This window comes from Dendrobates tinctorius, unplaced genomic scaffold, assembly GCF_039654945.1.
Source record: "Dendrobates tinctorius isolate UK_male_01 unplaced genomic scaffold, ASM3965494v1 ptg000065l, whole genome shotgun sequence".
NCBI classification, from domain to species: domain Eukaryota; kingdom Metazoa; phylum Chordata; class Amphibia; order Anura; family Dendrobatidae; genus Dendrobates; species Dendrobates tinctorius.
The window spans coordinates 1,919,172-1,933,539 of NW_027361733.1; the positions used below are offsets into that span (position 1 = coordinate 1,919,172).

The 14,368-nt window shown below is 43.9% G+C and overlaps 1 protein-coding gene across 1 annotated transcript in view; it reads left to right on the plus strand.

Annotated features, from left to right (window-relative positions):
- The window catches only part of LOC141094655 (adenosine deaminase-like), a 41,801-nt gene extending 32,543 nt beyond the window's left edge, over window positions 1-9,258 (plus strand). The window contains exons 5-11 of the mRNA XM_073580490.1: window positions 1,157-1,272; window positions 3,641-3,765; window positions 5,534-5,605; window positions 6,488-6,589; window positions 7,727-7,794; window positions 8,729-8,858; window positions 9,123-9,258. Coding sequence (XP_073436591.1) covers window positions 1,157-1,272; window positions 3,641-3,765; window positions 5,534-5,605; window positions 6,488-6,589; window positions 7,727-7,794; window positions 8,729-8,858; window positions 9,123-9,218 — 709 coding nt within the window. The 3' untranslated portion in view covers window positions 9,219-9,258. The remainder of the gene's footprint in view (window positions 1-1,156; window positions 1,273-3,640; window positions 3,766-5,533; window positions 5,606-6,487; window positions 6,590-7,726; window positions 7,795-8,728; window positions 8,859-9,122) is intronic.
- Window positions 9,259-14,368: the final 5,110 nt, after the last annotated feature.

Consider the following 14,368-nt stretch of genomic DNA (forward strand, 5'->3'; position numbering starts at 1 on the left):
GGATGCCCTATTTCTGGAGCGGCTGCAGGCTGGTCTTATTAGGCTGGGAAGGGGTCAATTTCCATGGCCCTTCCAAGCATAATAAGAATAGCTCACAGCTGTCTGCTTTCCCTTGGCTGTTTTTTAAAAATAGGCAGGAATTGCTCTTCATTTGTTTGTTTTTTATTAGTATTTTTTATTTATTAGTAATCAATGAAAAAACTTGGTGAGTTGCACTCTTTTTTTTGTTTTTTTTTTTTTTTACCATCCAAGGTAAAGCAGACAGCTTGGGACCGATATTCTGAGGCTGGTAAGGTCCATGGACATTTGACTCTCCCCAGCCTAAAAATATCAGCCTGTAGCTACCCCAGAAAATGTGCATCCATTAGATGCGCCAATTCTGGCACTTTGCCTGGTTCTTCCTGCTTGCCCTGGTGCATTGGCAAGTGGCGTAATATTTTGGGGTTGATGTCAACTTTGTAATGTCAGCTCCAGACACCCCCATTACACATTACAAATCCCGTATGTTTAAAGAAAAAAAACAAAGCACTTCCCGACCCTCTTTTACCCATTTATTATCTTTAAAAAATCAAACAATCCAGAGGGGTCCGCTGTAAATCCATGTCACGTCCCACGACGATCCCCAAGTCTGATACATCCAATTGCAATGCTGAGCGAGTGCATCAGTAATGTGACTGCTCAGCACGGCAGCCGGAACACACTTACATTTGTCAATCTTGCTGCTGCGGCGAGTACTGATGTCAGTAAAGTTATTACAGTTCATAGCCAAGAAACTTCAGTAATCTTACTGATGTGACTGCTTTGCTTAAATAGGGTACGAGTTCGGAGTCCGGAATCAAGTTCGGGTACTGTTCTGGTACCCAAACCAAACTTTTTTATAAAGTTCAGCCGAACCTAACGGGCCCGAACATCCATGGTCCACCCATCCCTGATCTTAATGTATCCAGCTTGTCTGACTCTTGCACGTTGTTCACGCAGGTCTTGATGAATCGGGCCAAAGAATATAGTAACCACATGGTTCAAAATTAATAATGATCCCCTATTGCACAAATAATTTTCAGACCAAAATACTTGAATGGAAGGAAAAATGAAAGTGTCTAAATCCTATAAGCTATTAAGAATATGATTTTTTTTTATATTATGTTTGTTGCCAAAGAGGGGATCTCACTCCAGAAAAAGTGGTTGAACTTGTTAACCAGGGGCTGAAAGAAGGTGAGAAGGATTTCAATATCAAGGTCAGATCCATTCTCTGCTGCCTCCGCCACATGCCCGGTAAGAAATATCTGACTGTTGGTGTCTGTTGTTTTTGTACTGTGCAGAGATCTTTCACCATTATAAAAAAAATTCCACTATGTAAATAAAAGCAAATTATCCCATGCATACCCCTTGTCTAACCCTTAAAGGGAATTTGTCGTCAGATTTTTGCCACTTAATATGAGCAAAATAATGTAAAAACACAGGCCCTGATTCCAACGATTTGTCACTTACTGAGCTGCTTGATGTAGTTTTAATATAATCACTAGTTTCTCTGCTGCAGATTTAGCAGTTCTCTTAATGTTGAGCCCTGTATAACCCCGCACACACCACTGATTGGCAGCTTTCTGTGTACACAGTGCATAGGCAATAAGCTCCGAGTCATTGGTGGTGAGGTTATACAGAGCTCATGAATATGTTGAACTACCTGTCATCAGGATTACTAGTCATCTAGCGATTATCCCCTGCTTATAAAACAGTGATTTTATCAAAAGTACAGCAAGCAGCCCAGAAATATCTTATCACTGAAATCAGGGTATCTGTCGCTACACTATGCTACTGTCAGATTAGGTAGCAAAAACCTGGTGACAAATTCTCTTTCAGGCAATATTCAGATGTCCATATATTTTGTATTTCCAGACTGACAGTTACATAAATGAGACTGCTGTGTTCTGGTCTAGAAAAAAATGCATTTTTTTCCCTATTGAACAAATATAGCTACGTATCAAAAAATGCTTAAAAGATGTCCAAAATCTCAATTTTTTGGCCATCACTTGTATTTTTATTGGACAAAAAACCTCATTTAGAAAGCTATCCATTCCAGTGCCATGTCTACTACCACAGTTTGTTGTAAGCATCACCATCACATACTACAGATTTCTGTAATGTAATATTGCAATAAAGAAACGTAAGTCAAGAGACATAAGTAGCAAAAAAACTCACACTTTAAAATTTACTTATTAACTACATCCTTATTATTTAATAGGAACCTGTCAGCTGTCATAGCCCCCTCTAAACCACCATCAGCCACACTATTTCTACATTCTAACAAAGACCCTTCTTGTAGTTTTCCGATATCTGCTAAATCAAGTTTTAGATTGAATTCACACTATGTAAATGTCTCGGGACTAGTCCGGTGGGGTTTTAATTCCCCTGGACCTACTACTGCTTGCCATCTTGTAAGCATGCCCCGGTGTGTGAGACTGGTTTGCAACAGAAATGTCACTGGCTGCGCCCTGTAAATCTCGCGCATGCACAGTGTTATGTCTTCATAACGTGCAAGAAAATAAGGTGTACACTCCCAAGCCTCATCATCATATTCAGGGAGGCAAATAGTGCGGAAGATTTACAAAAAGCCAAAGGAGACGGTGTTCTAGAAAATCATGACTATGTTAGTCTCGCTTAGGAGGCGTGTTTACAAGATGGGAGGTAGGACTAGTCCAGAAGGAATCAGCGACCTGCTGGGCTAGTCCTGAGACAGGTAGGACTAGTTCGGCGGAAGGAATCAACACCTGCTGGGCTAGTCCTGAGACAGGTAGGACTAGTCCGGAAGGAATCAGCGGCCTGCTGGGCCATTCCTGAGACATGTGCATAGCACAAATGCAAAATTACAGACTTGATTTTAAAAGTATATAGATATTGGAAATGGAAAGTCACAAGACGGGAGTGTTGGAATGCAAAAATAACAGAGAGATTTGGCAGTTTAGAGGGAGCTAGGGAAACTGATAGGATCTCATTAAAGGAGTTTTCATGGACTTTGATATTAATGATCTATCCCTAAGAAATCAATATATTACTAAGATACAGCTCAATAGCCAAAATGTCATCTTCTGCGCCTCCTGGTCCTGTCACTGTGGTGCATTTATTTGCAATTAAAGATATACCACACTATGTAGGTATTGTCCCAGGTGACGGCAGTGGCATGCACCTGAACAGAGAGCCCTACAGTCACAGCGCTCTACATTAGGTTGTCATGGCTCATGCCCCCGTAGCATCTTAGATGAGTAATTGTGAGCCCGACAGTGTAGTTATCTACTGTAGTTTTACTGCTCCATCAGAATTGGGAATGAAAATGAAAACAAAAATTATTAATATCTTGTTAACAATTGAGAAACACATTATTTTAGTCCTTCCAAAATGTTTTGTTTTGTACGACTGCATGTGGACTGTCTCATAGAAGTCAAAAGACCTCTGTGCACGTGAAGCCAACATTCTGGCCATGGGAATAAGCAGGATGGAGGTGGAGGCTAGTAGATCCATGTTCTCAAGATATGTGCATCTGGCAAATCCTGTGGTTGTGCCATACGTGTAGATGAGAACACCCTTCTTATTATTATCTTTTGAAATTATTATTTTGTTCCCACACTCACATTTATTTTTCCATTAGAATGGTCTCCTGAAGTTGTTGAGCTTTGTAAAAAGTATCAAAATGACACTGTTGTGGCTATTGATCTTGCTGGAGATGAAGGGTTAAAAAGTGAAGTCTTCCCTGGACATCTACAGGCATATCAGGTTTGTAAATCTGTAGATGAAATGAAGATTAGATAGATAGATAGATACGCTGAACAAAAATATGAATGCAACGCTTTTGATTTTGCTTCCATGTTTCATGAGCTGGACTCAAAGATCTAAGAATTTTTCTATGTAGACAAAAGGGGTCAAAAATTTTCCTAAACCTGTATTGGTGAGCACTTCTACTTTGCCGAGATAATCCGTCCATCTCACAGATGATGATTAGACAGCATGATTATTGCATAGGTGTGCCTTAGGGTGGTGTTTGCAGGTACGCAGGATGCAGTGACGAGTTGCGATACAATTTGGTGCTTTCTATAATAACGTTTATAAGACTAGAGGGAACTTTCCTCAGTCACGGCCTGATCACCAAAAGGGGTAACACGGGTTGCCCTCGCAGGGGCTCTATACAAGCAAATACAAACGGATAGAACACGACTACTTCCGGCAATAGCTGGTCACTATAGGGCCGCGGTATGGCCGAGTACGGGTCCTTAATTATAAAGTCAACTTAGCCTTCCAGACGTCCCTCGCCATTCGGGTTGGTGGTCTTTCGGCGTAGTAGTTGCTGGGCCCAGTTGCTGAGGCGTTGATGAAGTCTTCGCGCACTCCGGCGCGCTGATGATACTGGAGCCCCACAGTCCCCGGCAGAGTCCTTGGACAGATGGGCCGCAGCCCCCGGACTGGGGCAAGCGGCAGCGATGTGTGGTGGCGAATGACAGGCCACCTGCGCAGCTAACGGCTGCAACGGGGAGTCCGCGGTCAGCAGATGCCCGGCCCCTGTTGCGGACCGGAGCGGGACAGTGGTGGCCGCTGATGGCACTGTACTTGCCGCGGCCACTGGTGAGAGCAGGGCGGCTGCGGGTGGCGGGGAACAGACCGCAGCCGCGGGCTGGACGGCAGCGGCCACGGGCGACTGCGGGTAGGCCACAGCCACGGGCTGAGGGGAGGCGGCAGCAGCCGCGGGTTGAACTGGGGCCGCAGTGGCCGCGGGCTGGAGCGGGGCAGCAAGTCTCGGATGATTGCCTTGGCACCGTCCTTCTGGAGTCCTCGGTGAGCGTCCTCCCTGCACTTGTGAGTCGCTCTACCTTTCAGTCGCTCCCACGGTCTCCTGCTGTCTCTGTCCCGGGCTGCTGTCCCGGGAATTCCCCGCCTCCTTTATACTGGTCCCTCCCTTAGCCCATCTGTCTGTCACAATGGTCCGTCCCCGAATTCTGTCCCCCGGGGACAGTTTCCCCCGGAGCTCAGATGACGGTTCCCTTGGTTCCGGCCTGGACACTCGACAGGGGCCGTTCCTCCCACACGAGGGTGGTCACGATATAAGGCCACTCTACATTCTGACCCCAATACTGTAAAACTTCACATTTTAGTCAGTATCTGGTGTGACCACCATTTGCCTCTCACAGTGGAACACATCGCCTTTGCATAGAGTTTATCAAGTAGTTCGCTATGCTGGCCATGCAAGATGTTTTCAGCTTTCAGGAACATGATGCCATTTTGAAGACACAGAGATACCGTGACAAGATCCTGAGGATCATTGTACCATTCATCCACGACCATCGCCCCATGTTCTGGCATGATAATGCTCAGCTCCATGTTGCAAGTATCTCTACACAATTCATGGAAGCTGAAAACATATGGGAGCAAAAACAAAAGTGTTGCAATTATATTTTTGTTCAGTATAGATAGATATGAGATAATAGATAGATCACCTCCACCTACATGTAACCATTTACTGTTGTATACGTTTTTTTAACAACTATTATAGGAGGCTGTTAGAAGTGGAATACACAGAACGGTACATGCCGGGGAGGCCGGGCCAGCGTCAGTGGTGAAAGAGGTAAGAACCAAGCGATACAGGGAGTTCATCTTATCTATAAATTGTCACTTGTTGTCATGCTCGCAGGTGGCGCATGTTGTTCGTGGACCCAATGTGCCATGGGCCAGGCTTACCTAGTAGAGGGGTAGATAAGCGACTGCCTGGTTTTCACTGTAGCTCCTGATGGCGGAGTCAGGTTTGAGCTGCACATAGCCACCATTTACCACTCCTAGGTAGTCCCCCTTACTACAGCTGCTGACCCCAGGAGTTAAGTACGGTGACACGGACCGGATTTGGAGTAACAGACAAGGCTGGTTTGTGAACCTGTTCAGACAGGTGCAGATTCAGAGTTCAGAGGCCAGCGGAGCATTTTCAGGCACTGCTGTTGTGGTTCCAGGGTTCAGGTATCGCCAGAGCGGCTTCAGGACAATGTACACAGGGATAAAGGAACAGATTCAGGATAACTAACTACAATGGATTAGGACAGGGGACCTGGCAACATACAGTTGAACACACACAATGAAGGGAAACTACAGGGGTTGCTCAGGAACCTCCCTACAGCGAAGGGTGCCTTTTATACAAAATGCCTCTCAGCTATTGGCTGGGGGCATTTTTCAAAGTACATGCACTGCACCTTTCAGAACAGGGAAGCTACACTAGTCGCACCGCTGGAATCCTGTGCAGTGTGCACAGAAGGCAGGGATGAGGACACCACCATGGCCAGGGAGGTGAGGTTGCTGAGATATTACTTACTAGCAGGAGGGAGAGGGACCACACAGGGGCACCAGCATAGCATTGCACATGTCACTAGAGGAGAAGATTAATGGTGTAGCGATGACTTTTTGTTTTCGATTAAGGTTGAGGCATTGAAACCCTGAGTCTTGTGGCTTCTTCTATATTTAGGCTGTAGAGCTATTAAAGGCTGAGAGGATCGGACATGGCTACCATACTATAGACGATCCTGTGCTGTATAAGAGGATGCTCCAGATGGACATGCACTTTGAGGTATGTATGTCATATACTTACAATTACAGTGTTGCTTCTATTCTATTAATATGTCATATGATGTGTGGCACTCCCCCATTAAACAGTTATGCAGTGTTTTCCCCTCACACACAATTCAGTAGAACGAACACTATAAAGCAAACAACCTATCCCTTAAAGTGACCCACACATAATGCAGATGTACAATACCGTCACACTCTGCCGGTCTACCTGCCAGCTGTCACATCTCTCCATCCTGTTTTTCTCCAGGCCACTGCTGTGTTCTTCCCTGCCAACGCTGTCTTCTGAAATCACTCCACTCTGACTTGGTTCTCACTCATGCAGCAACTTGACTTGTTTTAACCAGACAACTTCTATATAACTTTCTGATCGATTCATGTCCAACCGCAGAGACCCACGTTCATCAACAGAGGAATTTTTATTCCTAACGGGGCACTTTTCTCACTGTTACCTAATGGAGCGACAGGTCAGATGCCCGACCACCGCCTAAATTGTTCTCTACAGAGCTCTCGGGTTAAATCAAGCACAACACTTGGCAGTCCCATAGGGGATTAATAAAGCAGCTGTTGAACCTTTTGCCAATCCATGCTGGTCCCAGCTGTAAAGCACCCACTAATCATTCTGTGGATAGGGGATAACTTGTTTTGACTGGACAGCAACTTTAAGGACTTTTCGGAGACCAGAGCATGGTGAACTCAATGCCTTCTCCCAACAGCTAAGTGTCCTCAGCTTTATAAAAAGACTTCACTTTTGCTCTGGCCTTAAGCACCAAGGTCTATTAAGATCTGCTGTCTGCTAAGGTGTTCCTCACACCCATCCAGTTACTGACTTGTCTAGCAACGACATCCAAACTTGTCATATGGTCTGGATGACTATAATTCCATCATGCTACCTTAGTTCCAAGTCCTGGTATCTACTTCTTATCTCCATGTCAGACATTGCTGATGGAGTCTTCTCCAGAGGGAGAGACTCAGAGATGCAATTTTGGACAGTTTTCCAACCCCTTTATGTGGTTTACTCCTGCTTACCAGTTTAGCAGTACGCTAAATCTTTTAATGACCGAAGAGATCCACATCACCAGTAGGCATTACTCCACATTAATATTAGTTCCTTTCACTGCCTTGTCTTATTTTGCAGATGTGTCCTTGGTCAAGTTTCGTCACCGGTTCCTGTGGGTCTGACTTTACAAAGCATCCTCTAATCCAGTATGTGTCCTTACCCTCCAAATAATGAAGCTGGTAAAAATAAGTGATTGATCTCCGAACAGGTCTGAGTATTGATAGGAGAACATGGCAGGCCTTCAATTATATCACAGGCCATAAAACCATAAGTGGAGCCTGACAAGGACAACAATGTCATCTAAAAGATCTCCTGTACTTTACTGTTTGTAAGGATCTAGAGAAAAGAGAAACCAGGGTCATGTACTTGACCTAGACTTCCCTACAGTGCAATTTTGACTGGACAACCCTACTCAGTAAAGAGGTGGGGTTTGTCTAAATGCACCTGACAGTGGGAGTTTAACGTATTCCTGACAATTTAGGGAAGGCCTAAAGGGGCCGGGCTTAAATATCCTGGGAGGTTAAACAATAGTAAGTATGTACTGAGCACAGAACCAAAGGTGTAACTTCTAGAGAAGAGGCTGTCATTGAGCATTTGGTTGTACCATTTCTTCTACTGAAAATATGTTGGGTTGTTTAGGATCTAAAGAAAATTGTCAAGGAAGATGAGGTAATAAAAACAAAATTATTACTCAGCTGATCAATCCTTTGCAGCTCTAGCGCCGTTGGGTTAGTGGTCCCCGACGGTCTCTACTTTCCTGCAATGATGACATCACCTACATTGGCTCTAACCAATCAAAGACCTTAGCGGTTATGTACATGTATGGCACAGGACAAGTAATCAACGACATTTAGGGACTACTGGAGCCATGGAGCTGGATCTTTAAGGGAGTCGAATATGTGAGCAATGAATTTCAACTTTCCTTTTTTAGATCTCCTACAGCCCTTGCAGAAATTCTTATTAAACCCTTTTTCAGCAGGTCCTCCTCCGACTGCAATTTTCCCTCATTGTAGCTAGGTTCGGGTTAGTGAACCCTGCACACACATAAAAATAATCTTGTGTGCATTTTTTTGTAACCAGGTTTAAAAAAGATGGCGCCAATTGCTCTTTAAATAATGATGGACCCCTTCCCTTGAACACTGGACTGGAAAATGATTATAACATTGCCAAGACTTACATGGGGTTCAGTGAAGAGGATTTTATGCGAATGGTAAGTACTAGTATTAGTTTCCTACTATGCTTAGTTACTTTTATCAATGGAAGGACTTACAGAATGTTTGCAAGCTTTGACTAGGAGGAATTTTTATGGAAATAGATGAACATAAAAGTGAGATCCCTACAGATCCCAGCATTGCCACATTGGAAAAGAAGCCGTGGATGAAAACCACAAATGAGTCTCCTCCTCCCTGCCACGGAAATGCTCATATTTTTTTACAACTGTAATTAATGTGCTTTTTTTTCTTTTTCTTCCCAGAATATCAATGCTGCCCGCTCTTGCTTTTTACCTGAGGATGAAAAGAAGCAACTGCTTGGCGTATTGTACGAGGCGTATGGGATGATTGACCTCTAATGAACATTGATTTTCCATAATAAAATTTGATGCAACTTGAGCAGTTTCTTTATCCCTAAACCAGAACCTAGAAGATGATACAGTACCATTAGAAGTGGGCATTATAGAGTGAAGTGTTCCTACAACTCTTGAGTTAATTTCTCTCTTTTTCATAATGTTAGTATAAAACAGGTTACAGTTCATCAAAGGGGAGAAAATAGAAAGATGATAATCCTTAGATGGAAACCCAGTCCGACACTAGTGATCATTGTCATAGGATGCCACAGTTGACTAGAAAATTATTGATCTGCTAGAGGGCTATGTGAAAATAAAGAAAAGAAAGTACTCTTATAAAGGTAATATATTCACCTAGAGTGTTATTAAACACTAGCAGTGTGTTAGGTTGATCAGTTTATGTTGTTTGCTACAATTTCTGACTGTCCCATTAGCATGGTGTAACAGAAATCTGGATTCACCAGGCAATGTTTTTCCTCTATTTAGTAATTCAGTGTTTACACCATTTTGCCCATAAAAAAGGATTCTTCATGTCCTCCTCATTCAACTCCTAGCATTAGAACAATTCTTCACATCCTCCTCTCACCCCTTCCATTAGAACAATTCTTCATATTCTCCTCTGACTCCTTTCTTTAGAATGATTCCTCACATCCTCCTCTAACTCCTTTCATGAGAACAATTCTTCACATCCTCTTCTCACATCTTTCAGAACAATGCTTCATATCCTCCTCTGACACCTTTCTTTAAAAAGATACTTCACATCTTCTGTCCTCTTTCATTAGAACGATTCTTCACAATCCGCTCATTCAACTCCTTTCATGACAATTCTTCATACCCTTCCCTCACCCCTTCACATCCTCCTCTGACCTTTTTCATTAGAACACTTTTTGACAACTTCCTTTCATATTGTTTGTTCACCAGTTGTTTTACGCATATAAAATCCCTTTTTCACTGGAGGTTTTTAATTGATCACACCATTCTTTGAAGATTCTCTACACTGCTGAATGAGAGTCCCACAAGGTTGCCAGTTTTTGAGATACTTAGACTGGCTAGTCTAGCACAAGAGCGCATGCCTTTTTTGAAGTTACCCAGATGACAATTCTAATATGGATTCACAGAAAACTGATCTCTTGGTTTTATGCTGCACTCCTAAAGGCCAGTCATGCTCTTCCACACCAAACTCCTCCATCTTGCCCTTATGGACATTGCTTTGTGCACTCGGGCACAGTCAAGCCTGTCACCACAAAGTTGGAAGCAACATTTGTTTAAAATGTCTTGGTATGCCAAATCATTAAAGGGGTTGTATGGGATTTTTATTTTTTTTTTATAGGTTTGTAGAGGTCTTAAATAAGAAACACCGCTATTCCTCACCTTTATTTGGTCCAGAGATGCCTATGTGATGATGCCCTTGTCTTTGCAGGCTGCAGGGGTGACATCACGACTACCACGCATGTGACTGCTGCAGCCAATCACTGCATGAGCCGCTGAGCCCAGTGTTTGGCTGCAGCGCTCAAGTCTGTAGTCATGACATTAACCCTCCTGGACAGGAATATTTACCAACAGTCCCAGATCCAGCAATAGTGTCCTGAATTTTGGGAGGCATGAAATCTGGAGTACGTACTGATTTCAGCTGCACCTCAATCCTCAGAACACAGATACAGTTGAATATAATAATAGACCACTGGGGAGGCATCATACCTTTGGAGCATTGTTCAGTCTATGTGAAGACTAGAAATGATCCATCCTATTGAAATTTAGAATTCTCCAGCTTTGACATTTTTCCCAAAAATTTGATTAGCCACAAATTACAGCGAGAGAGGAGAAAGATCTAAGGTGCCGCATAGCAGGCGATGCTGAGTGTCGGATTATCACCATCAGAGACACAAGGATACCTAGTGATGTGATAACCCCGCAAGGCACTTTGTGGAAGCACATGCAGTCTGTGACTCATGCAGTCTTCAGTAATGTGTAAAATTGTGATGGACGCTTTTTGGCGAATAGCAAAAATTAAATTTCTCTTGGTTCGAATTTGCTGGGACCTGCAGATTACAGAAAATTCCACTTGTACTGAATTGATTCGAACATGGGTATGTGCACAGTATATTCTGCGCATATGTATATAGTGTATATGTACAGTTGTGCTCAAAAGTTTACATACCCCGGCAGAATTTTTGCTTTCTTGGCCTTTTTTCAGAGAATATGAATGATAACACCAACATTTTTTCTCCATTCATGGTTAGTAGTTGGGTGAAGCCATTTATTGTCAAACTACGGTGTTTTCTAATAAAGAGACAGAAGCCAGCGTTGCCTATGGTCAGAACGCCATACATAAAGTGCATATGCACATATTGACTTCTAACTGTATTTCAAAATGAGACATTTAGCAAACAATTGATCAATTCTTTGAGCCACCCCGTCACGCCAAGGCATTCTCATATGGGGCAGTCCTACTCTAAGCTTTTTATATTCGCTGAGCCATTATGGCCTTCTAAATGTATTAAAAGAAAGACCACATTAAATGCAAACTGTGCCTGAAGCGTTTCTGAATCTCTCCCATGGCACCAGAAAGCGTGAGTGCAGATAAAGGTTGACTAGGTCTGAACATAGACATTTCAGGTCCAACCTCCACACTGCCGAGCCAGCAACCACAGATGAAGGGTAAAACAGGCTCAGACACAAGTTCACAATCAAACAGAGCCTGGGGCAGGGCAGGGCTGCTGTATGTGTGTACAGCAGCCTAGATCAATCACAATTAATACAGATTGAATGGCGTGCATAACCCAGCACGCACGGCAACAGTGGTTGTCAGCCACAAACGAATATCAAATAAAGAGAGAAGCCAGTGCTGACTATGGTCAGAACACTACATAAAGTGCATATGCACATATTAATTTATTAGAAATAAACATGAGCCCAATACTTTCAACAAAACACAATGCGGCAATCCATGGAAATAAGCCGCCATAATAATATTATGTTCCGCTCCATAAACATACAAATTTAGGAGAAAAAAGGGAGCAAATGAATCCAAGTAGTATAAAAATATCAAAATCCTTTATTAAATGCGGGCACAGACAATATATATACCATAAATAACCAGCAAAGTTGCAGATGACAAATAGACACCAATATTAAGAAGGCAGTTGGGGGTGAAAAAAATAAATAAAATGACTGCACCTGTATATAATCTTAGCCAGGATAGTTTGTAAAATATGCCGACACAAGGGCTGTTACAAATGCCAAATAATCGCCATATAGGCGGGACAAAATATCCTCAGGGCAACCAGCCGATGTGTAATCAGGCAATAGGGCTAATGACGGCAAACAGAATCCATAACATTCATCATAAGTTACATCATATATCAGCGACAGTCATATGGAAAAAGCTTACCAGGTGGTGCACAGTTACCCCCTGCCGTGGAACAAACCTCCGACATACGTTTCGCGCTCAGGAGGCGCTTTCTCAAGGAGATGAGGCTATAATGAACTGCAGGACCTTATGTAGTCCTAGTAACGGTCACATGCAGAGTTACGTGACCCGTATCCACCAATGAGAGCGGCCATAGCGGCGCATGTGCCGTGCTGCCACCAGGTCCTCCACCATGAAACAGGCGTCCAGCGTCAAAGCGCACGCGCAGAGGATTAACCCCCGCGCGAGCGTCCAAGGCAAATGGACACCGGTCGCATGAAGAGGGCAACTGGGGGGCACAAACCGCATGCGCAAAGCCGAAATCTAAGGGCACACCTCACACTTCTGACAAAAGATCAAAAAATATTGGTGCATGTATGGCAACATAAATATATAAACAAAAAAAATTTTTTAACAACATATAAACACGCACAATTATAATCATATAACACGTGTAACACTGAGACCACGTAATATGATAAATGGCACAGGCATATTCAGATAAGATTCAAAAACGGAGACAATGGATGTTAATAAGCATATCTTCAAAAATCCCCAATGAGTAGATGGTATATATGGAAATTGTCCATACACCTACAGGGGACACAGAAATAAGTTCATATCCGGAATATGATCTTCACTAGTATGACATATCAGCCCAGCGACGAGTCCAGAGGAAACATCCACAATATAGGTCCCAGGAGGATCCCATTAATCCAAAATAGCCACAATTAAAAAGTGACACTAGAGTGAAAAGAACACACAAAGGGTTAAAAACAAATAAAATAACCATGGACATGGGGGAAATGTGCGAAATAGTGGATGCAGGAGAGGCACAGAAAATGAGACTATAAAAAAGAGTCAAAACTTAGGGACTCATTGAGACCTTTCGGAGTCACCGTATCCAAGGTGACAATCCATTTAGTCTCTCTTTGGGCTAAAATCTTCTTGTAGTTCCTTGCTCTAACCCCCAGATGGATACAGTCAATTCCTCATGTAAGGGGGTGAAGCACCGAAGGAGCCGAGGGGGAGTTGCCTTCCTAGCTCCGTGCCCGGAACCATCGAGCAGGGCATTAGGTTCCCCGGGGGATGCTTTAGGGGACTGCGCAAGTACCAGGAACAGGAAGAGGGCAGGACGGAGAACGGGAGAATTGGGCGCGCTTTCAGCAGAGCAGCGGTGGGACGGGAGCAGAGAGGATGCTGACAGAGGAGAGGACAGGAGACAGGTGCAGCGACTGAACACTGAGGGACCGCAGACACAGGCGCTGAGCACTGAGTACGAGAAGCCTGTCCCTGCACCTCTTGGAGGGCTGGTCGCTCCCCTCCTGTTAGAGACTATCTCACACCGACAGACTACGCCCTCTGACAAGAAGCCCCCCCTGCAGTGAGGCCCTGCTTCATCCTGAGACGCTTCCCTGTAACCGAGGAACATACGGTAACGTGACACTGACCTGCCAAGAGAGTCTGTCGCAGGCAGAGCCCCTGACCCTGGTGAGGGAACGCCGCAGCAGAGGGAAGAATCTTGCATACAGGGGGATACCGCCATCCGCATACCCCTTGAGCTCTCACATAACTCCCCCAGATGCCAGTTGGACTATACCTAGGACCCCAGAGACAGTGACATCAAGCACCCCTGGTGCCTGGGTGTCTACGTGGGAGAAGAGTGATCTCTACAAGCAAGATCTCCAGGAACTGATAAGTTTCATCCCCATAAGAGAATAACTCTGTTGTTTTACACTTCTGTTAT